Source organism: Athene noctua, chromosome 6 (genome assembly GCF_965140245.1).
Source record: "Athene noctua chromosome 6, bAthNoc1.hap1.1, whole genome shotgun sequence".
In the NCBI taxonomy this organism is placed as follows: domain Eukaryota; kingdom Metazoa; phylum Chordata; class Aves; order Strigiformes; family Strigidae; genus Athene; species Athene noctua.
Window position 1 is genome coordinate 48,804,065 of NC_134042.1, and position 23,819 is coordinate 48,827,883.

General features: G+C 54.1%; 1 protein-coding gene across 4 annotated transcripts in view; it reads right to left on the reverse strand.

Moving 5' to 3' along the window:
* Positions 1-8,952: 8,952 nt before the first annotated feature.
* The window catches only part of SAMD4A (sterile alpha motif domain containing 4A), a 105,889-nt gene continuing 91,022 nt past the window's right edge, over positions 8,953-23,819 (reverse strand). For 2 of the 4 annotated variants that reach the window (XM_074908923.1, XM_074908922.1), the window contains 8 exons: positions 23,185-23,271; positions 20,282-20,576; positions 18,757-18,842; positions 16,488-16,606; positions 13,992-14,193; positions 13,025-13,151; positions 11,216-11,299; positions 8,953-9,203 (listed from right to left, as the gene is read on the reverse strand). In XM_074908923.1, the coding sequence (XP_074765024.1) occupies positions 9,175-9,203; positions 11,216-11,299; positions 13,025-13,151; positions 13,992-14,193; positions 16,488-16,606; positions 18,757-18,842; positions 20,282-20,576; positions 23,185-23,271 (1,029 nt within the window). In that variant the 3' untranslated portion in view covers positions 8,953-9,174. Of the gene's footprint in view, positions 9,204-9,971; positions 11,300-13,024; positions 13,152-13,991; positions 14,194-16,487; positions 16,607-18,756; positions 18,843-20,281; positions 20,577-23,184; positions 23,272-23,819 lie in introns of those variants that run through there. The other 2 variants (XR_012633827.1, XM_074908921.1) reach the window with 2 other exon arrangements.

The window sequence follows — 23,819 nt, forward strand, 5'->3', positions numbered from 1 at the left end:
ACTGCAGGGATCAAGGGATCTTCCTCCACGTGCGGTTTTTGCTCTAGCCAGAAATATTACAAGTCGTGTGGCTCTTAGATATGTTAATTATTGGAAAACATAAATATCTGCCCCATTGGTGTCACCTTCATAACATACCCGCAGGATACATTTAGGATGTTTTTTGAAGTGGTGGCAGCCCTTAGCGCTGTGTAAACGCTTCCTACGGGGACCCGAAGCCCCGCAGCCACAGGGGTGCCAGCCCGGGGCCACGGGCAGGCTGCACCTTGGCTCTGTGCTCATCGAGTCCAATCTCTTCTCCCTTGCTCATCGCCTGGGGAGGGAAATGGGTATAATGCCAAGGCAGCTGGAGGAGAGAAAGAGAAGGATGGGGAAAGTTTTTGTAGGGAAGAAGCAGTAGCGGGTGGGATAGTTGGCAGGGGAAGGTTGCAGAGGTCCTGTCTCCGGCTCGGTGATGCTCAAGGTCAGTGATGTGGAGAGAGAGGAGAAAGGGCCGGGCTGGGTCCCGGCCTCGGCAGCTGCCTGCCAGGGGACACACAGTCTGTGGCTCCCTCTGCTGAGCCCGGCCCTGAGCTCTGCTCGTCCTGGTTGAGGAGCAAGAGCTTTCATGGTGGGGCTGGAAAAACTTTTCAGGGAGGCCTGGGGAGGTCACCCCGATGCCAGGCTGGGAGCATGGGGCCGTGGGAGAGGGGCACCCAACCCCTTGGCTGCATCCCGCTGCTGGATGCTGCTGCCCTGGGGAGACAATGCCCAGCCCCGTGCTGCCTCTTCGCAGGGGTGGAAGTGGTGCTGCTTCGTCAAAAAGCAGGAGCTAGCCTGCCAGGATGGTTTTTAAAAAATTATTATTATTTAAAATTGACCAAAAATCTATTTTCTGTGAAAAGTGGGAATTCTGGCTGAGCTGGGTGATTCCTCCTCTAACCAGACTCAGTCAGCAAGGTGTTTTCTTAGAGAAAAGAGGGAAAACTCTGCTTTGCTTTTCCAGGCACCAGCAGGCTGTAGGCACCGCTCTGCTGCCTGCCCAGAGCACGGCTGCTGGCCCTGGCCCTGCCTGCACTGGCCTTTGGACAAAGCCATGGTCTGTCCTTCTCCGATTGCTCCCTTTGGAGGTATCGATGGCTCCATGGCAGCTCCGGGACCCTCTCCCCCAAATTGCACAGGGATGGGTGCTATTGCTACAGTGATTTAAGCATCCATCACCAGGCAACTTGTTGGGAGATGCAGAGAGGTGGCCTCGTCTTCCTAAGGCTGCAAACTTTGCCTGTGTGGAGATATATGGCTGTACAGATATATGTGTAGCTATAGGGTGCCCACTCTGATCCATGCCAGCCCCCGTGACCCCCAGGCTGGACACAGGGACCACTCAGCCCTGCTGCTTCCACCACCCCGCTCAAGCGATGCCGCAGCCTCAAGGTGCCCGTGCTGGGCGCACGTCACCGAGCTATTTGCAGATCCCAATTAAAAACAGCTCCCGGAGCACCCAGCGACGCTGCTGAGCCCCGCGGTGAATTCACTCTCCAAAAGCACTACCAAGCAGCTGCCTCTGCTGCAGCTGAACAGCATCAGGCCACTGACGCCCAGCCCCTCGCAGCCTCGTGGTTGAATGCCCCAGCTCTGGGAATATTTTCCTCTCTGGGGGGCTACGTGGCAGCGCTCGCTGCTCACGAGGGAGTGACAAAAGCCACGCTGAGCAGAACAGTCACGGTGTTGGTGACGAGCCCTGTGCTGCTGGTGTGGGCTGCGGTTTGGTATATTCTGGGAGCGGGTCGCTGGCTGGCAGACAGCCCACTGTTATCATCCAGCCTCTCCCGCACAGCCTCAGCCAACAGACTCGGGGAATTAATTATTCCTTGAACTCGAGGAAGTCTTCTGGTAAAGCCCTCTCCATCTTGATTAAAAACTTTCCTGTAATGGGAAATCCCTGCCTATTGCTGCTGATAAATTGTTCCCCTGGCTATTCCCCTCGCTGTTAAATATGAGGCATTTGTACCTGCAGCAGGAGCCTGGGGTTAGGGCCAAAGGGACAAGAGCATCATCCCTTTGGGTGCTGGCTCCTCCCCATCACCCTTTGGGGCAGACGTAGAAAAGACCCTGTTAACAGGACAACCTGGGGTTATCCTGTGCTGCTGGGGGACACCGCCAAGACCAAAACAATTCAGCAGCTGCTAAAACAGCGGCCACCAGCCCCTGTCTTTTCTCCCAGCTGGATGTGGGCTGCAGCCTCCGCAGGGCAGGAGAACAAGATCCTGGCTCCCCCGGGCTGGACAGGGCTCAGGCATGGTGTAATCCGGGAGCACAGGTTGGTAAAGCCTTTAAGTCTCCAGTAGGGATTCATCCAAGAGCTCCTGACAGCACAGAAATGTTTTTTTTAGCTCTTGCTTTTCCTTTTTTAAGCCTCTTTCCAGTTCACCCGTCGGCGGGACCTTCAGACTCTCCCTCCACACGGATTTTCCTTGGAGCCTTTTCAGTCCCTCCGGCTTCGAGTTTCCATCCTAGGTTCCCTTTACAGCAGGCACATGTATGTGGAAAAGCAAACTGTTTATGGAAGGAAATGGCATTTCTCTGGGGTTTAGGTGATGCTTTGCTCAGCAGCGTTGGGAGGGCTGACGCTGGGTGCAGGGAGCTGTTGCCTGTGAGCTGCAGATGCGGGTGCCCTCCTGAGCAGGGCAATTCAGGTGGGACCAAACACCACAACTGATCTTTCCCTCCTGGGGTGGCTCAGCTCATGATGCTTGGGAGCACCTTTAAATAGGAGGAGCTCGAGGACACGCTTTTGGGGGATGCTTGGCCTCATCAGCGTTCGGGGAGCTTGCTAGGAACCTCTTCCAAGGAGAAGCAGCGGATCAGGCTTTCAAGAAACCCAAATAAGTCCCATGTTGGCAGGTTCTGCTCGTCATGGGGGACATTAGCCATGCTGGTGCTTGCTGGAGAGACACTGCAGCAGGGCCCAGGCCACCCACGAGGTTTCTGGAGGGCACCCCTGATGTCCTGACACAGGTAAGCAAGGGCAGATGTTCTGCTGCATCTTGTGTTTGCGTACCAGTAAGGACTGGTGGGGGACATGAAGGTCAGGGGCAGCGTTGGAGGCCCAAGGAGCTCCCAACGCAACTCAAAAAGGTACAAGAGGTGGAAGCACGGGCAGGAGACCTGGGAGAAGCACAGGGACACTGTGGGCATCCAGGGATGGGGCTGAGGAAGCCAAAGCTCACCTGGCATTGGCTCTGGTGAGGGACCTGGACATGCACAAGTCCATGGGGCCTGATGAGCTGCACCCATGGGTGCTGTGGGAGCCACTGTTAATGAACTTGGAAAGGTCTCGGTGGCTGGGGAGGCTTCTGAGGACTGGAAGAGGGCAAAAGTCCCTCCTTCCTTCAAGGACAAAAAGGAGGCTCGGGAGAGCTGCAGGCCAGTCAGCTTCACCTCCACCCCCGTGAAGGTGGTGGAGAAACTGATCCTTGATGTCATTTCCAGACACCTGAAGGGCAAGAAGGTGATGGGGAGCAGTCAGTGGCTTCACGAAGGGAACATGTGCCCACCCAGCCTTCTGCAGTGCCGTCGCTGGCCCAGTGGATGAGGGCAGAGCAGTGGGTGCTTTATCCTGAGTTCAGTGAGGCTTTTGGCGTCATCTCCCACAACATCTTCATGGAGAAGCTGGTGAAGTACAGGCTGGATAAACTGACATTGATGTGGGTTGAAAACTGGCTGAAGGGCTGGGTTCACTGGCACAAAGTCCAACTGGAGACCAGTCAGCAGTGGTGTACCCCAGGGGTCAGTAACAGGGCCAACTACTCTTTATTAATAACCTGGACACTGGGACACATCTGCTGCTCATACAAAACCGGGAGGAGTGGCTGATGCACCAGAGTCATGCTGCTGTTCAGAGAGGGAATGGCCTCAAGCTGCCCAGGGCAGGGTCAGGCTGGCTCTGAGGAAGGATTTCTGTGCAGAAGGGGCTGTTGGGCGTTGGAATGGGCTGCCCAGGGCAGGGGGGAGTCCCCGGGATCCCTGGAGGGGTTGAAGAGTCGGGCTGAGCCAGCGCTGAGGGATCTGGGGGAGTTGGGAACGGTCAGGGGGAGGGTCATGGTTGGGCTGGAGGAGCTGCAAGGGCTTTTCCAACCCAGATGATTCTGTGACCTGAACAGGCTGGAGAAATGAGCTGCGAGAACCCTCAAGAAATTCAGCAAGGGGCTGAGTCCTGCTCCTGGTGAGGGATAACCCCCCCACCCCCGTGCACCCTGGGGGCTGATGGGATGGAAAGGAGTTTTGCAGAGAAGGATCTGGGAGTCCAGGTGGACACCACGAGCCCAGCAACCCACCCTCACAGCAAGGGCGGCCGCCAGCATCCTGGGCTGTGTTAAGAAGAGCATCTCCAGCGGGTGAAGGCCGGGGTGATCCTGCCCCTCTGCTCAGCCCTGGTGAGACACACGTGGTGTGCTGGGCCGGTGCTGGGCTCCCCAGTACAGGAGGGACAGGGACATACGAGCACAGTGAATGGCCAAGCTGATGATTGAAAGCTTGGAGTGGTTGAGAAGAGCCTGCAGGAGCTGGGCTTGGTCAGCCTGGAGAAGTGGGGGCTCAGGGGGATCTTACTGATGTGTCTGCAGGGGGCGGGTAAAAAAGAGCTACAAAAGGAAATAGCCACAAGCTGAAATACAGGAAATTCCATTTAAATGTCAGAAAAAAACACCCTTTTTTTAACCAGTAAGTGTGGTCTAACCCTGCACCAGGCTGCCCGGCGAGGTTGTGCAGCCACCACCCGCGGAGGTAACCAGCCCCTCCCCGAGCCTCCTGCCCTCACTGCCCCATGCCGAGCAGGGGGTGGGATGGGGTGATCTGGGGGGGTCCCTGCCACCCTCAGCGAGGTGACGAGCCCAAAGCTGAGACAAGATGGCAAAACCTGGGCCAGAAGCGATGGTCCTGCCCTCAGCACCTCCTGCGGCCCAGCGCTCACGGCAGCACCAGCTCAGAGCATCCTCCCCTGCCCGCTCCGGCTCAAGGTGGGTCTGAAATTTGCAGCTTTTAAGCCCAGAATCAGCCCAGCCTTAAAAACTCGACCCAAATGTCTCCATGCACACACACACGCTGAGGCTCTCAGCCAAGCTGGCTCCTCCGTGCGCCTCAGCAGCCTCAGCTGCAGCCTTTGAGCTGCTCCAGCCCCGATTCCTGCTGATTTCAAAAGAAAATCCTGTATCTAAACAGCTCCCGGGGCGTGGGTGTCCCAAAGGGACAGAGAAGAGGCTGCATGGAGAATGCTGAGGATTTATAAGCCCTGCCACAGGCTTTATATAAAAATAACCCCCCCCATGCACAACTATGCAACTGCTCCTCCCCTGTTACCCCACGGGGCTGGCCATTTATTTTAGTCTTTTATTTTTATTTTTTTTTTTTTAAAGTTCGAGGCCATCTGCCAAAAAGAGCGTAAATAAGGAGGCGCCACACCCCAGTGTTACAAAACCTTGTATTAATCATCTCCCTTCACTTTCAATATAACGTTGATATGAAATATAGCCATGATTCCTAGTTACATGGGAGGAAATGAGTAATAAATACATCGGAGCAAGTTGAAATCACGAGGGTGTTTCACTGGGAACAACATTTGAAAACTGTACACTTGCAAAGACCGGCATCTCCAAACATTAGTATTTCTTTATATTGGGAAGCTTTTACATGTAACAAACATGCTATTTCCATATATGACAAAAAAAAAAAATCAAAAAATATGCATTGCTTGGCAACATTAACTAGGCAAAAATAGTTCTTTGTGCACTAACTTTGTACAGAAAAAACAGGACTAAAGGCATGCATGTACAATAAAAGGCTGCCCGGGAACGGCATGCAACAGAAGAGAATTCAAAGCTTTTTAAAGTAAGCTTACAATATGCATAAATACATAAGGGTTATATATATATATATATATATATATTAATAAGGGAGGAAGTATTCTGTTTAACATTATTAACATTCCTGTTTTTTTTTTTTTTTTCTTCCTATTCCTCCCAGAGGAATACACATTCACCTTTAAGTAAAGATAAAGGAATACAAAAAATAAAACTCACTTTGCAAACTCTGATGACTCGTATAAAATCAACTTTAGTGTTATCATCGCTGTGTGCAAATTATAGACGTCTGCAGGACCCACTTTCCATCAGGCACATTCAGAAAGCCAAACCTGGGGCATGGCCGCACCCCGACATGGAGAAAGGTGACAACAGAAATAGTTTCCCTAAGTGCTGACCAAACTCGAGCTTCGCTCCGCGCCGCTTGCGGGTGTAAATCACAGTTTTTGGATTTTTCCTGCTGGATGCTGGCCGGGCTTGATCCACCCCCCCCAACCTCCCCCCGAAGATTGTTGTTTTTTTTTTTAATGAGCTGAGCAAGCAAAGGCAAAGCCCAGCTCAAGTCCGGTCGAGCTCAGGGCTTGTCCTTGGGGATGGGGAGGCCACCTCGAAAGAAAAGGGTGGTTTTGTTTTGTTGGTTTTATTTTTTTTGTTTTTTTCCCTGGGTGTCGCAGCATGCGGGGAGCACCCGCCGGACACTTGGGCGCTGAGCTGGCCGCCCTTCCCCGCCGCAGCCGGGGACGCCTCAGGGGAACAGCACCAGTAAAAGGTCCCCGGTGGGTGCTGGGGGCAGGGGGTGTCAGGGGCTGTTTTTTGGGGAGCGGGGCAGGGGGGAGATGCCCACCCGATGCCGAGGGCCCCCGCGGCGGCGGCATCTCCCTCGCCACGACGCGCGCGTGGTACAAAACAGTTGCACGTGGGGTGAACGGGTGAATACAAAAAAGAAAGGCACTGCCGCTTTATTACTAAAGATTTGACTTCACAGCCTCACTCATGCAACTGGTTATTTTTTTTTTCTTTTTTCTTTTTATAAATAATTTTTATTTTCTTTTAGGATTCGAGCTTTTTTTTTTTTTTTTAATTTTTTTTTTTTTTTTTTTAAACTTCTGTCACTGGAGCTCTGCTGCCTGCACTCAGCACAGGCACCCAGAGCCAGGCAGGACTTCCCGAACGCAACTGAAGCCACTTTTTTCTTTTTTTTTTTTTTACTAAAAAAAAAAAAACCCCACAACCCCAAGAAACAGCAAACACAACTAAGTTGTTATTAACCTATACACTGTCAATGGAAAATAAGCTTTTTTTTTTAACAAAAGGAAAAAAAACAACTATTGAATTATTTGGTGGTTGTTAATAACAGACATTATCATGGTTACCAGCCATAGCAAGTTAATAGGTAATATATCCAAAATAACATCTCTTAACAATCAGATAACCTCTGTTTCTATAGTCAGCGAAGGAATAAATAGAATTTCAGCTCTGTAAATACGTGTGAGCCTTCCCTGGGGAAGGCTCCTGCTACGGCGGTTGTGTTCGCACCTCGGTTTCGTACAACCTGGGGGTGCTCAGGGGAGGGTGACCCAGGTCCCCAGCGCCTGTGGCTCAGCCCCCCCCGAGCCCCCTCTTCACCTTCACCTCCTCACACTTCTCCCCAACCTCCCTCGCTTTCGGGTTTTCCCTTCTCCGCTCCCCCCCACCCCTGCACACCCCCCCCACCATCTCATGCCTGCCAGGAAGCAGGACACCAAGGAACAGCAAACATAAAACATTGCATTCGGCACTTTTTTTTTTTCCTGTTTTTTGTTATTTTTTTAAAGAAAACAACTTAAAAATGCTGCATGGCAAATGGATTCACACATCTCCCATCTCCACCAGCCCCGACGATGCTCTGGGTCCCCCTCAGTCCCCAGCCCTGCTCCGGCCGGTCCCAGCACATGCTACTGCCTGTTGGTGCTCACAGCTGAGCCCCATTTGGGGAATATTACCGCAACACCCGCTCCCACCCATCACCTCTTTGCATTAATTAATTTGAAATTGTTTATTATTCCATCAGAGGACTCGGAGCAGCATTAGGACCGGCGGGAGCGAAGCTGCCGCTACGCCAAGCATCGCTGTGGGCGCCGATGGATTTTCTGGCCTCGACCTGGCTTTGAGCACAAGCCTAAGCAGCGCCGTGTCGGGTTTAAGTATTTAACGCCCTCGGACCAAATTTAGCTCCCCGTTCTAAAAAGCAGCGCAGCAGCGGGTGAGGGGGCAGCCAAGCCACCGCCACCCACGTCTCCCCCCCCCCCCCCCCGGCACATGTTTAATGCCAAGAACATGGGGCTGTGGAGCTGCGTTTTGGTGCCCTTTGGGGCTTGGTTTTTATTTGGCTAAATAAAACCACACGCTCGCTCCCAAGCCTCCTTCACCCCTCGTGGGTCACACCAGGGCTGGAAAACCCCTCATGGCTGGGGGCAGATGTGTGAAGCCATGGATGCAGCACCCTCCCGGTTCCTGCACAAGCAAGGCAAGAGACACGGAAACTCATCCAGCATCCCCCCCCCTTCACAACATCCCCCGGGACCCTCTGCCGGGTGAGATGCTGCCCCCACCCCCCCTCGCCATGTCCCTGCACCCTGACCCCATGCCAGGAGCACAGGGACTGGGGAGGGAGGGGTGGGGGGTCTGACCCTCACACCTGGCAGGCGCCCGCTGACCCTCCGCTGCTCTGTGCACAATGCTGTCTTGAAACTGCGGATGCTCTTGGCTAAAACGAAAGGAAATTTTGGGGTGACTTTTTTTCCTCTTTTTTTTTAAAAAAAAATAAAATCTAGGCTCGCCGGGCCAGTCCGTGCCTGAATGCAGCAAACTCAAGAGATGGGACCACCAGCCCCGAAGTCCCCGGCGGGCCAGGCAACTCCTCCCCAAAGGGTTTTTGGTCATACACACCCGTGTGATAGTCAATATTCATTCGTATCCTCATCCAGAAACAGGGTTTGCCCACGGTGCTCCGGTGAACCCTCCGTTGTCAGCACTCTCCTGCCACGTCCCACCCCACACCCCCCCTCCCATCCCCATGCTTTTTGTCATCGATTTTTTTGACTTCCCACCCCCCACCCCCACCCCCCCCCCCCCAGCATGGATGTAATAAATGACAACACAAATTCCAAGTCTAATGATATGTTCACAAGGACAATCTACACATTCACAAAATTAAAACAGGAGAGAGAGAAAGAGAGAGGAGAGGAGAGAGAGGAGAAAGGATGCAAGCTATCGCTGAGGCTCCCCGCAAGCCCCGACCTCGCCGCTGGACCCGCAGCAGTTGTTCTCCCGGCCAGCGTCCCCGTTGCGACGCCTTCTAGATCGTGGAGGTTCGGTCGACACCATCTGCAAGCGGGAAGGGAGAGTTTAGGAGCAGCCCCAGTGAGCAGCGAGACGGGGAAGGGTGGGGGGGATGGACCCCCGGAGCACCCCCAACCCACAGCCCCTGCAGTGAGGTGGCACCACGGGGCCGCCCCCACCCCTCCATCACCCCAAGGGGGTGCAGACGGGTTTTTGGGGTGTCAGGACTCTGCCAGTGTCTCCGTGCCGCTGTCTGTCTCCACCCCGCGGCAGCCCCCCCACCCTGAGATGCTGTCCCAGCACCGGTCCGGGCCTTCTGCCATGTCCCCACGGCACCTTTCCCAGGAGCAGAGGGGGGTTTCTGGGCAGCCTGGCCTCGCTGGAAGATGGGTGTGAGTCTGGGACCCCCCCCAACGGTGGGACAAATTCATGACCCACTGCCCACAAGTGGGGGGACAGGGATGGAGCCAGTCCCAGGGGGCTGCTTCACCCCTCCCCCATTTAACCCAGCCCTGCAACACCCACACCACAGAGGATGCAAAATTTTCCTCCAGCTGAGGATCATGGCAGGAAAATAACCCCAGGAGTCGTTTCTCTCTCCCCAGAGCCCCGTCCCCAGAGTCCCGGGACAGCAGGGACGCATCCAGCCACAGCCCCCAGCCCACGAGCGAGGCATCCACGACCCACCCCAAAGCCCCACAAAGACCCCCCCCCCCGGGTGCTGGCAGCAATTACAGAACCAGAAATCAACACCCAACAGCATTTCCAACCCTCCATCCCCCAACACCCCCCGTCCCCCATCCCCAACCCCCATCCCTGGGAGGGCAGCTCCTGGGGCAGCCCCTGAACAGAGCTCTCCAGAGCATCACGGCCACCTCCCTCCTTAAGACTAAAAACAAACAGGTTTGTTAAGCCTTTTTTTTTTTTTTTTTTTTTTTTCTCTCCCGAAAGGTTTATTTTTTTAAGAGATATTTATAGCACAACCAGTTTCGAGAGGCTCGGGGTATGCGACCTGGAAAAAAATAACTCGGAGGAACAGTACCCTGCAGAGGAACAAGACAGCTAAGCCTCGCCTGGGCACACGCCGGAGAAATGCTTCGGGTGACAGAAGTGTCCTTGTTTTCCCGGCCGGGGATGCCGCCGTGGCGCTGCCAGGGCCCTGTTGCCTCTTACAGTCCTTGCTCTCGTGTCCCTCTCCCCTGGACGGGCTGTCACATCGCTGCAGGGAGCCTGGTGGCACTCATCCTCCCCGAGGGCTCCTGTCCTCAACCGTTCCACGCAGTCCGGGGATTGCCGGGGGGTGAGACCCGAGGTGGTTATTCGGGAGGGTCTGGGCGATGCCGGTGGCTGTGCTCATCCCATCCTTCATCCTTGGGGGTCCAGTGCATTGGCGAGGGGCAGCGGGTGCTTGCGGTGCTGGTGCTTTTTGCTGCACCGGGCTCTCCATCGCGCTGCCGTTGCCTTTTCCACCTTGTCTGCCTGTTTTGCTGCCTGGTTCTCCTCCCTCCCCGTGCCCGTTATCCACAGCCAACCCCAGGCGTGGGCAAGGAGCCACCCGCGGTGCCGGCACAGCAGCTCCCAGCACTGTCTGGCAGCACAGGCAGGGTTTTAGCCCCGTGCCCTGGGGCTCACGCACCCCCTGGCCAAATGAGGGATGCCGGTGGCAGAAGGGTAAAATACTCCAAAGCTTGTGAACCATTTGAGCACGGCGGTGGCAAGGGCTTTATCGGGAACTAGTAACAGACCAGCGAGCTAATACTAATTATTATTAGCAAGCTAACTAGTGGCTAATAAGCACAGACTCCACTAGTGCTGGGTGTGATCCCTGCGTTTGGTTTTACCCCCTGCCCCCGCTATCTCGCCGAGGGAAGCCAATATTCCCGTCCGACCCCTCCTGGGAGCATCCCTGGGAGCATCCAGCCCTGCCGCCGTCCTGTCCCCTCACAGCCACAGCCTGTCCCAGCTTTTGGGGGGCGTGGGGCAGGGGCAGGTGCTGGGGGGCTCGGCGGAGGCGGCGTGGATGTGCTGGAAGAGCCCGAGGAGGAGGGAGTGCTCACCGCTGAGCGCGTGCTCCGTCATGCTCAGGCACAGGGACTCCAGCCTGTTGTTGATGTCAGGTTCAGTCACTGGCACCTGGAACTCTGCAGGGACAAAGAGACAGGAGACCTCGGTCAGGGGACCTGGCAGGGACCCTGCTTGCCTGCCCCACACCCCCTGTTCCCTCTGCTGCCACCGGTGTGGGTGCAGGTGGGGTAAAAAACCACCCAAAAGGTGCCCCAGGAGGGTCTGACCTCATGGCCGGACTCTGGCAGCATTTTGCTCCCCTGAGCAATCACCTCCAAAAAGAGATGTTTGCAAAAATAGTCATCACTCCCCCATTTCTTATCGATAAGGGGTAAATCTGGGGAGACTCGGTGGCATTGCAGCAGAAGATGGACAGAAATGAGGGGTTGAAGTGCTGGAAATGCTGGGCAGGGGGGGAGCCAAGATCCTTGGCCTGGAAGGGGGCAGCCCCGGGCTTTCCCCTTGCACTGGCCTCTCAAAAATCCTCGATACATGTGAAATATTCCAGCGGCCCTGGGGAGCGGCGGGGCCGGGAGCCGCCTATGCAGGCAGCGTGCAGGCAGGGTTAGTGCTCAGACGGGGGATGGCAGCACAGACCAGCAGAGCCGCCGACCGCCTCTTCCACCGCCCAGTCACCCACCGCCCCGCTGCCACGTCCCCAGTGGGGTGAGCACAAACAAACGGGGAGGATGAAGTTCGATGTGCTGCAATGCCCCGGCCTGATCCATACAGCACCAAAATGCCCTCCCCTTTGCAGCAAAAAGCTTTGCAACAAATACAGCTTTTGCTACTGACGGCCGCCTTCTCCAGCTTGCCACCAGCTTGTGGGGACATGGGACGAGGTCCAGGAGGGTTGAGATCCTCACAGCCCAATGAAAAGTATTTCAGGAGCCCAGCTCTGCGTTATTGCCATTTTCCTCGTGATGCTGTCCACATCTTTGGCTCTCTAATCCTCCTACGCCCTCATTCACTGCAGGCTAACACGCAAAGAGAAACCTATTTATTCTCCCTCAGCGCCTGCAGAAATGTGCCCTTGTCCTGGGGTTTAATTGATACCCAAGAACAGACGCTGCTTTTGTGGTACAGGACGTTTGCCACTGAAATTTAGCTGCTGAAAGACCGCGGGTGTGTGATGTGAGGGGACCTGCCACGCTGAAACCACAGCAGAAGCTTATGGATGAGGTTTAGTTTATTAGGGGCTGGGGTGGTGTAACTCCCTGTCCTGAGGTATAAATTGTTATGGTGTGTTGGTAAGAAAAGGCACACTTAAAGGCTAATGAAGGGATACACAGAGAAAAAATCATCAGTGTCCTCATGGGAAGGATGCTCCTGGTTCAGGGTCCAAGTTCAGTCAGAATCACCCTGAATCAGAGGATGGTTCTATATAGGGGCACAGTTTTGTGGTATCTGTGGAGGAAGCACCAACACAGCACCATTTCCCTCCACACATGTTGTGAAAAGAATTTCCCTTGAGTGCACGAAGGCAGAGTCCCTCTGCACCGCGGTTGCCGTGTCCAGGCGTGAGCAAAAAGAGGTGATGGAGGAGCTGTCTCCTTCTCCTGCCTGACACAAAGCCCCTCAAAAGCACCAGCACTGTTCTATAGAGGGTCAAGATGTTATATAGAGGGTGAAAATCCCTCCAGTGATGTCTCTGGTTCAATCAGCCCAATAACCCGACTAGTGTCAGAGATCCCCAGCTCAGGGGGTGACAGCTGGGCTGACACCGACACGGCTCCTCTCACGCAGCCTCCCCTCATCTCATTGGGCTGTGGGGAAGCAAAAAAGCAAAGTCTGTGTCCTACCTGGCTGCTGAAACATCAGCATGGTCTGCGGGGAGGTGTGGACCGGCAGCGAGCGCGTCCTTTGCACCGAGCTGTGGCTCCGGCTGGGCATGCTGTTGCTGCCCCCGGGATTGGCAAACCAGAGGTTCTGCAGGAAGCAAACCAAAAAAAGAGTGTGTTGTAAAACGGAGGCGTCTGTGCTCTGTATTTATAACTCCTTTGGGCTCATCTCTCCCCTCTTCGCCTCTTGGTTTCCCCCCTCCTACCAGTCCCTCTTTTGCATCCCACCGCACACAGGAGAGCACAACCCGAAAATGGAGAAAAAAAGGGATGCAGATCAGTCCCAAAATCCCAGAATCATCTGGGTTGGAAAAGCCCTTGAAGCTCCTCCAGCCCAACCATGACCCTCCCCCTGACCGTTCCCAACTCCCCCAGATCCCTCAGCGCTGGCTCAGCCCGACTCTTCAACCCCTCCAGGGATCCCGGGGACTCCCCCCTGCCCTGGGCAGCCCATTCCAACGCCCAACAGCCCCTTCTGCACAGAAATCCTTCCTCAGAGCCAGCCTGACCCTGCCCTGGGCAGCTTGAGGCCATTCCCTCGGGGCCTGGCGCTGGCTCCTTGGCTCCAGAGACTCATCCCCCCTCTCTGCCCCCTCCTGGCAGGGAGTTGCAGAGGGCCAGGAGGTCTCCCCTCAGCCTCCTCTTCTCCAGACTGAACCCCCCCAGTTCCCCCAGCCGCTCCCCAGCAGACCTGTGCTCCAGACCCTGCCCCAGCTCCGTTGCCCTTCTCTGGCCACGCTCGAGTCATTCAATGGCCTTTTTGGGGTGAGGGGCCCAAAACTGAACCCAGGAATTGAGGGGCGGCCTCACCAGTGCCGAGCCCAGGGCTCAGATCCCTTCCCTGTCCCTGCTGGCCAGAGGAGGAAAACCAAAGGGAGCCTGCGGGGCAGGGATGGAAAAGCTGGAGATGCCGCGAACGCCGACTGACCTGTCTGCCTTGCTTGAGGATGGCGGGGCTGGCGGCGGGGCTGCGCTGGGGGGTGCCCAGCAGCCCACTGGGGCCCAGCAGCCCCAGCCGGGCGGTGGGGAGGTTGCGGGAGGGGATCTGGAACTGGCGGGGGTTTCGCCGGCCCAGTCCTGCCCCTGCAGATCCGGCTGTCGGTAAGGAGTTTGACTGGCCAAAGCCTCGGCTGCGGAGAGAGAAAGCGCCGAGGGTGAGAAATCGGCCCCTGCAAGGGGGACGGTGCGGCGGGGGCGAGCGGCTGGTTTGGGGTGCTCAGACCAACAGGCAAATGTCCCGAGGGTGCCCCGGCCACCGACCCTCCCACCCTGCTGCTGCTGGTCCCCTAGGCCTGCACGTGCAGCGGGAAGGAGGAGGTTTGGGCACAGCACAGCAGCATCCTTCCTTCTTCCCCTCTGTCAGCCGCCCTCCCTTCCTTCTGCAGTTCTCAGACTCGCATTTAATTTTTTTAGAAGTTTTACTCCTGCAGAATGGGCCTGCTCTTAAAGGCAAGCTAAAATAACACAGGCAATTCCCTGGGCGCTGGAGCTGGTGATGCCTGATTTCTTGGGGTTTGACTTAAACTCTTCATGTCTTTGAGCATTGATCTGTCCTGTGTGCATTCTCTAGTGTCTGATAAAGGTTCAGCTCACGCTGTTGGGTTTTCTTTACTGGGAATGCTTGACGGGTTGGACCTTCTCCCCTTACGGGAGGTTCATTTTTACACAGTCCTCTCTGAGACTTCTCAAGTTCTGTAAAAACTTGGTTAAAACGACCTCACAAGCCCAAGATTTCCTAGGGAGGGGCTGAGTGAAAGGCACATTCCTGCAGAGGTGGGACTGGCTCTTGCACCCGCTTCTGTCTCTGCACTGCAAACCTCCACCCAGCTCCCTGCAGTCACAGCAAAACCATCTGGACCCAAGACCACACAGCCCAAACATCCTGAGACATTGATCTCAGGACACAAAACCATCTTTACTCCTTGGAGAGGAGAGTTGCACACACTGGCACCCCTCCCCATGTGGGTTTTTGCCATTTAAAACCAGAGAAATGACTCAAAAATCATCAGGTAATCCTTGGAAACACACACAGTGCAGGTCTCCTTGCTGCACAACATTGGCTTGGTCTGCAGCAGGACTGCAACACCGATATCAGGTTTAAGGGTAGGAGCATTCTGTGAACCCACAGCTTCTCCCTGTTCCCCCCCTGCCCTTCTCCAGCACTTAAATCACCCTCGCAGATGCTTCAGCTCACCTTCCTCCCAGCCCTCATCTCTCCTGCTTGCGTGGGTGGCCGCAAACACACTTCAGACAACATTAACATGCTGGGATCCCCAAACTGGATACATTTACTAGGCAGAAATACAACGGGGTTTCTTTAAACCTCATCCAAAAACCACTCTTGCCATTCAATCCCCACGAGAAAAGCAGGACTGGCCACATGCTCCTTTCTCGCCGGCAACTTCCCAGGAGCGGGAGCAGAAGAAATGAAAAATGCAAACAGCTCAAAAGCAGCAAGGAAACTGGAGAGCACCCTGGGCAGCCCAGGGAAAAGGACTGGCATCATTTCAAGCCAGCAGCTCTACCCTTGTGCTTGGGGTCAGCCTGGATGTGGAGCTAAACCACTGCACTGGAAAGATGTACATGTATTGGATACAGCCCAGACCAAAGGGGTCCAACAAAGACCTTAGCTCATGTCTAATCTGCTTCTGATCCTGCCACGAACACCAAAATCACTTGTTTTCCCATTCTAAAATATTTCATTTAATTCCACTGGGGAACACTCTGGTTCTGTGCTTGTTACTTCTGAACTCACATCCTGGCTGTCCCAACGCTCCCGGTTATCTCCAAATCCCTTTCTTTTTCAGAAAAAAGAACTTGCACAAGACTGCAATAAAACAGGCTTAGCAGAATGAAACAAAAGGCTGACGCTCTTGTTAAAACTGATCTAAAAATATCTGTTCTTGCCATAACCCTAAAGCTTTCTAGGATCACCCGAAATCCAGCATCACCGTAGAAGTGAGCAAAGTGTTGGCAACACATCCCCACCCAGGCTTGCTGACCACAGCCCCCCGGCTCTGCAGGCTTCAAGCCTTTTTTTTTGCCAGTTGGCACCTTTTTGGTGAAACTCCAGTGCTGATGTAATCGGCAAAGGGGAGCAGGCGGGGGCAGAGGTGGCCACCCAGTGCTGGGGATACAGTGTGCAGCTGGGAATCGCCGGGTTTGGAGCCAGGGAGATGTGGTGGGAATTGCTGGGGTAGGCACCGACCACACACACAAGGAAACTTAGTGCTGCTTTGCCTTCCCAGCCAACACCTGGGGTTTTATTGCTGAAGCTTTTCCAACCTTCCTCCGTCCTGAAATGCAACACCGAACCTGGCAGGATCCGTCCCTCCCTGTTGGGAGACACTGGTCCCACTGGTGATGCTCCTGTCAGCCCCTCTGGCTGCTGCATCCCTCCCTCCCTCCCCAAAAGCCAGCGTACCTCCTCTGCTGCCGATAGCCTGACAGCTCCAGGAGGGATTTCCGAGGGAAAGACCGAAAGAGTTTCTGCACCTGCTGTTTCCATGACAGCAGCCGCTTCTTCTGGATCTCTGTAAACGCCTGCCCAAAAAAATAAGAAGAGAAAAATAAGAAACATATGAATATTTTTCTGGACAAAGCAAGCAGGGATGTGTATGTGGGGGTGTGTGTGAAGAAAAGCAGCCAGAGCAGGCGGTGGTGTGAGCTGAGCCCCATCGGCAAGTCCAGAGGGAAATCCTGGTCTGTCTCAAGGATTTACTCATCTCAGGTGGAAAAAATGCTCTGGCAGCATCCCCTGAACCTCAGAGTGAGGGCCTGATCTGCCCCCGAGGCTGCCAGCCCCCCTGGGCAGAGCAGTGCTTCCCCAAAGCTCCCCCACTATCCTCCCTAGCTCCCCACGGGGTTTGATGGCTGGTCCCCGTTGTGTGGTGACACTCATCACCTGGATGTGGCTCTAAAAAAACGCTGCCAAGCTGGGAAATAGCTGGGATTTGGAAGGCGGAGCTGCTCCGTGGCATCCCGCATCTCCTTCCTGGGGCTGGGCAGAGCTTGGCTCTGGTCTGGGCGCCGACAGCCTCTGCGGGAGGTCACCCGGGGTGAGCCCTGTCACCCCCCTGGGTCCCAGCGAAGGTCACCCACGCAGGGGACAGACCTCCTCCCAGAGCACCCCACACCTCCAGGCAGACGGTGTGGGTTACGGGGACACCCATGTGCCCACCACAGCTAATTTTAGACACCCAACGTCTCTGCGCCGCTGGTGGAGAGGAGTGGAGGTCTCCAGAGGACAATTTGGAGGCTAATTAGTGCCTGACTTGATTGCTCCGAAGCACCCTCCGGAGGAGATGCTCTCTCCCGGCGCTGATTACGCCGGAGCCGATGCAGACGGTGATCCTGGGACACAGACTGGCACCGGTGGGGTGACGCTGCGTCACCACATCCATCCCGGGTGCTCCTGGAAAATGAGCCCTTCTGCAGCTCTGTGTCTTCCTGCCTCCAGCCCCGGGCAGCTGCTCCCACCATGCTCTCCCAGCGATGTCCTGCTCGGCCTTCCAGAAAGTCCAGGCACCATTTACCATTTCCAGGTTCTCTAAGAGGGGAGCAAGCAGGAGCAGACACGCTCTCCCCTCCAGCCCCTAAAGCACTGAGAAGACTACACCCTCAGCGTGAAACCTGCCTCGCAGCAAACCCCAACAGTGGGTGCCACCACCCTGTATTCCACAGGGCCAAATATTGGTTGACACTGCAGGAGCTGCCAGAAAAACGCACTGAATCCCCTCACCATGATCGACAGAGGCGTCCAGGAGTGCAGTTCAAAAAAAAAAAAAAAGAGGATGAAGCACTTGCATTTTGCCCGGTACCCAACGATTTCACCCCAATTCAAGACATGCTTGGCCCTGTAGAGACACACGGATCAAACCTTTGCACAAGCACGGCTCAAGCACCGGCTTCAGCTGCAAGGCCAGAGGCTGTGAGCTGCCTCTCCTCTTCCACGCAGCGTGCAGCACATTTTGGGGTTTGCAGGCACCAGCCCTCTCCAGAGGAGATTCTTCTGTGCTTTGACAGTGTTATTTTTTTATAAACAAATAACTGGGAAATGTTTAAAGCCTGCAGCTCCTATGAGAGGGTGTGCAATTTACCCCCGACCCCTGCCATATGGGCAGGTGATGAGAAGCAGCTTGTTTTTCCAGGTGCAGCCAGCATGGGTACGAAATGCTGCAGGACATCGGGGCTGCCTCCCGGCCATCCCCCTCTACTGCCGGGGCAGGAGTGTCCCGGAGCACCCACAGCACAGCCTCGGCCATCCCAAAGTCATCCCCCGGCAAAGGCAGATCTGTCAGGAGCAAAACCAGCTGCTCCCGTTGCAAAATCCCAAGTCCACGGGTTGCCGAACAGGAGGCGGCAACGCCAAGGGATCGCCGGGTCTGATAGAAACCGCCTGCACGCTCATCCTGGGATTTTTTTCTTTCATCCAGCTGCTGATCGGACTGTCACGAGCCAGATGAATTTCCCAGCTTCAGGTCTTGGCAATTACACGAGCGTCAGGGGGGGAAACAACATTTCCACGTACCACGCTGGAGCTACCGCCCGCTCCAGCCCTGTTCTGTCAGAATTACTATTAATACCCCCAAAAATATTTGTGTTAGAAACCGAAAGGTTTACATAAACAGACACTTTGGAAACAGTTTCTAAGTGATGAGAACAACAGTTTTAGATTATCCGTCACGACTCACCTCGTGGATTAGACATTTGTCTATGAGCTGTAAATAGGAACTTATATTCTCTTCGTCGGGTCGGGAAACTAAAAGTTGTGTGCATACTGGAAAAAAAAAATAAAGAGAAGAGAAATGGGGATGGGGACACCAAGCTGGGGTCCAGGGGGGTCCAATGAACCCACTTCCCTTGTTCCATGGGCAGGTTTTCTCATCAGCAAGAAAAAACACCCTTCCCCAATTCCTGCGGTGTCGTCCTATATTTAGGGTCAGATTTTGTTCTCTGTTTGATGGTGTAAATCCAAATTAACACCACTGGAGTCACCGAAATTAGGCCTGAGCAAATCAGGGGCACAGGATTATTCCCTATTCCTAGGCAGGAGCTAGTTCTGGGAGAGCTCCTGCTCCTACAGCCAAAATATGCCCTGTTGCAAATTCCCACCTTTCCCTACGGATTTTCACCTCTTTTGGAATGAATGTCATGAAAGCAAGTGGAAATGAGTTCACAGAGGAACGAGCCTCTCCTGTCACAGCCCCTGGGCACGGATGCCTTGTGGTCCAGGAGGACACCTCGTCCTGGCAAGCCTCGTGCCACACGTCCAGCTTCGTGCGTGACGGAGGCATTTGTTACAGGCCGAATCCATCAGCGGGTTTAAAACGGGGCCAGAAACCCACGTTTGTCTGTGCATGCAGTCAATTAGCCTGTGGGAAATTCTGCACCAAGTTTTTATATAGAAAACACCTCATTTGTTTTTTTGAAAAAATAAGGTCTAAAATAGAGCTGATATTTCTTTGTGGCATCCCAATGAGTTTATTTCTGTTCGTGGTCTCCTGTGTGAGCCTGCGGATGAGACTCCCCTCCCCTCTTCCCCAGGGAGATCTCCCTCCATGCAGCCAGCACCGACACCTCAGATCCCATCAGGCTGAGTTAGGACACTTCCAAGCTCATACAAATTTGCTTGACAAGCCCTGTACATGGCACAGGGTGTTGGTCCCTACCTCACATTGCTCCTGTGCACCTCACACTGCGTTAATCCCAAGGCAAAGCCATGCACCCTGCACTAGCCACAGAAAGGCACCCAAGTGTTTTGGATGTCTATCTAAACTGGGGCTTAAAGAGAGGCTTGGACCCAGCTGATTCACACTCAGGACAGCTCACACTAAGGCCATGTACCAGTGCTACCCGCACAAAAGCAGAACAAGTCCAAGGGATGCTGGTGAAAACACTTCTGGACTGGTGGGATGCTCCCAGGGCTCTGAATGGGAAGGGAGAGGCTGTTATCTGTCCCTGAGATGCAGGAGAGGATGCCATTGACTTCTGACCTGGGGCAGGCAGCCTGTCCCATCCCCAAAATCACTGCCCACCTCCCCACCCACGCTCTTACCTCTTACCACAGCATGATGTGGTCTCAAAAACTCACCACCCCCAGGACTGCGGCTTGCAGGGGCCCAGGGAAAGGCTGCTGCCAAGGCCACCACCTCACGTACCCTGCCCCAAAGCAGCAATCCCCAGCGAGGACGCCAGTAAGAAGCGACAGCCTCTCACCTTTCCCCATCACTCTGGTGAACTGTCCAGGCAGGTCACCTTCGGGCAAAGGGCCCCCCCCCGACTCGCCCTCGCATCCCGGCAAATGGTGCTGCTGCATCCCCCCCGCGGCAGAGTCCTTGCAGTCAGAGCCTTGGCTGTCAGAGCCAAGCAGGGAGGAAGGGTGATGCGAGTCCGCGTCCCGACTGTGCTCCTCCGTGCTCGAGTTTTGGGAAGAGTAGGCTTTGATGGGGGTGAGGATCATTTGGTGTAGTTCCTGCAGCGGGACACGCAAGTTGCCACCTTCCAGGATGTCCTGTGGATTCAAGTGGAGAGAAGAGGGTTTGTCTCTGCAGGGACAACAGGACATCGGCTACAGACCAGATTCCTACTGTTACACCCCAGAAAATCCTGCTCCAGGACCCCCCTGCAGTTCATAGTCAACAGCCGTGGCTCATTCACCATGTCTTGTTTAGAGCAGGGCAGTGTGGAGCTGCTGTAGGGAACATGTCTGATTAGCCAGGGATGCGTTCAGACCTGAATCCCCAGAGATAAACGTGTCCCGTCAACAACTGGGACCCCAAACCAGTGATAATCCAGCTTCAGTCTTTGCAAATTTCCATCAGGAAGATGCAAATCCATGAGAGCAACTGAGCCTGTTGCAACTGCCCAGACCAGTGAGCATCTTGCTCCTTCCCCAGCAATCCCACAATTGTGACATCTCAGCTCTATTTAAATGGAATTACACCTTTTAACGTGGGCTTGGCTCCAGTTTCCAGCACTGCCTTCAAGCCTGGCTCTCCATTAACTACTCTGCCCCAAAGATCTTCCCAGAGGATCCTTAGGCCCTGGGCCCATCACAGAGCCCAGGACCACGCTGGGATGCAGGGGCCCATCCTGCAGCAGCGAAGTGGGGACATCCTCGTCCACACTGGGACGGGCTGTGGGAGCAGATGCAGAGGGGAAAGGGAGGGTTTCAAGGGGAGTAGGGTGGGTTGTGGTCGGACACAGAAAGGGAGAGCACAAGGCTTCAGGTGAACTTACATCCCTGGACCAAAAACATTCAGCTTGGAGATCCTGGGGAAGATCGACCCAGGAGGGAGAGAATTCAGGTACACCCCCAGCCTTGCTCTTGGTTATAGAGAGATCAAGACATCCCTTTCTATGGTCAGATCCTCATCCCACTGATGGGAAATAATTGCATTTTGGTTTTAACGTAGCCTGGATCAGGACAGCTCATTGCACAGTCTGGCCCATGAGATGCTGCTTGGAAAGCAGCAGCTTTGGGGGTGAGCGAGTCCTGGCTGTGCCTAGGGAAGAGACACAAAGTGGGCACACAGGCTGCAGCCCTGAAAAGGTTGTTCACCCTAATTCTTCTCAGCTTCTCTTGAAGACCTGGCGTGAGCCTGTTGGGCACTATTTCTTGGGAAAAAAATCCTGCTCTGCTAACCAGCAGAGAGGGGTGGAGCAGCTCTTTCCAAGAAAGCAGCAATCTTTAGTAGCGAGACACTGCCCAAAACCAGCAAGTCTCACACATGCTCTTGTTTAGCAGAAAGAAATTGGACGGGAAGCCTGGAAAACCAGAGACGTCTCCTCCCAAGGAAAGCAGCTCACAGGCAGCTCTGAGACCCAGCAAAGTGGGACACGGTCACATCCCTGCAGCCCAAACCCACCCCACGAGGGCTCCAAAGCAGTCCCTGCCCCTTATCTCCTGTATTTTACAGCCTGCGTGGCTGGTTGCGTCAGCTGAACCAAGCTTAAGCTCCCGCACCGTGCCAGTCAATCAATACCATATTTCAAAACCCAGGAGGAGAAGCGGGGGAAGAGGCTGTGCAATCGCCTGGAAAACATATCGCCGAAGCAAGCCCAATCCAACGGGCCGTCTCTTGGATTTAATAGTTATTATTAATATACGGAGGTAAATATGGCTTTATTAGCTCCTGCCATACTTTGAGTACAATCCCATATTATAAATAAATAGAGAAGCAGCGAGCTAACAAAAACACCAATAAATAGCAACACACCACATAAGTATTTAAAAGCCCCTAGTGGGAGGCTCTGCAAGTTGCTGTTTGAAGACGGTGCAATTAAATATAATATAATATTGCAATAACAAATAGTGAGAGGTTGGGTGAGCTGCTCCCAGCAAGTCTGTGGTGCTGCCGCGTCTCCAACAGCCATTTCTGCAGAGTTTAAGCTTTTGTTGAAGTGACAAAGAAGTTTGTTTGTTCTCCTTGGGAATTCAAGATGCTGTTCAGGCAATGACGTGGGTGTATGGCTTTTTATCTGGGGACACGTTGCCCATATGATGCTCCAGAAAAGCACAGTGGTCCTCGACCTGACAGACACCGGGAAATCCCATCTCTTTTTTGGGGACAGAGAGGTAGAGGCAGGGCTTGGGGGTCCCCATACTGACCCCGTGCATGGAGGGGTCTGATGAGAGGGACAGTGGCATTGAGAAGGGAGATAACCAGGGGTTAAAGGCTCTGCCCAGTTGGCTCTCCAGTGGCCGAGAGGACTGTGATGGCTGGTGTGGCTACAGCTGGTCCTGCACCACGGTTCAGCAGATGGGTGACCACCTTCCCATCAGTGCTGCTGGGATGGTGCCCTCCATCACTCAAAACTCAGATGTTTCTGAGCCCCCTGGAGCTGGCCAGGGCTTGTACCAGTGCTGCAGGGCACATCCATCCCAGCTACGTGAGTGCTGGAGATGGATTAGGACCCACTCTGCAAAATACAGCTCCAAATAAAACCTGCTTCTGATAAAGAAGTGTTTGAGACATCAGTCAGATGTGGCCAAGCCAACAACAGATTTCTCTGCAAAAAATCCCAACAATGTGTGTAACTAAAGAGCGCTCCACCCCAGAATTAATTCCTGGCTTCTTAAAAAAAGAAGGAATACAAAGGTCGTTGTGATTACTTACCCTTTCTAAAGATTTGAGCAGGTTTTGTCTTTCTTTTAGCTTTTGGATACTGATGACTATTTTGTGTCTTGCGCCTTTGGTAACATTCTGCAAAAACAGCACAAACCTGGCATTAACATTTCCACAGGACAGCTGGGTCAACCCAAATCCTTCCTCCCCCCAAAACAAAAAGGGCTGCTATAAATTACTCAAATTTCTGAGCACAGGGATTAGCGAGGGACACAGAATATCACTCAGAGACTTGCTGAAGATAGAGATTTCCAGCTAGTCCATCCCTCCCTGGCACATCTCACACAGTGAAAGCAAAGGTGCTGACTGGCCCTCTTCACCCCGAGGGTAATGCAGAGGTAAATCTGAAAGTGGACCCATTTTCAAACGTTAACAAGGCAACTGCCATCAAAGCCCCGCTGATTTTAAAGGAGTTGGGTACTGCAGACTGTGCCCTTGAAACTCCTGAACTTAATCCCAACTGGAAAATAAGCCAAGGGCAGCTCCTAGTGATGGGAGTTCCACGCTGGGACTCCAGTAAGAAATCTGGGACAAGGCCTTTTTCAGATACAATGTGGGGTTTTTTTCACTCCCCAAGACCCAGCTTTTCTTTCTCTGCTTCCCAACCACCAGCGGGCAAAACGCCT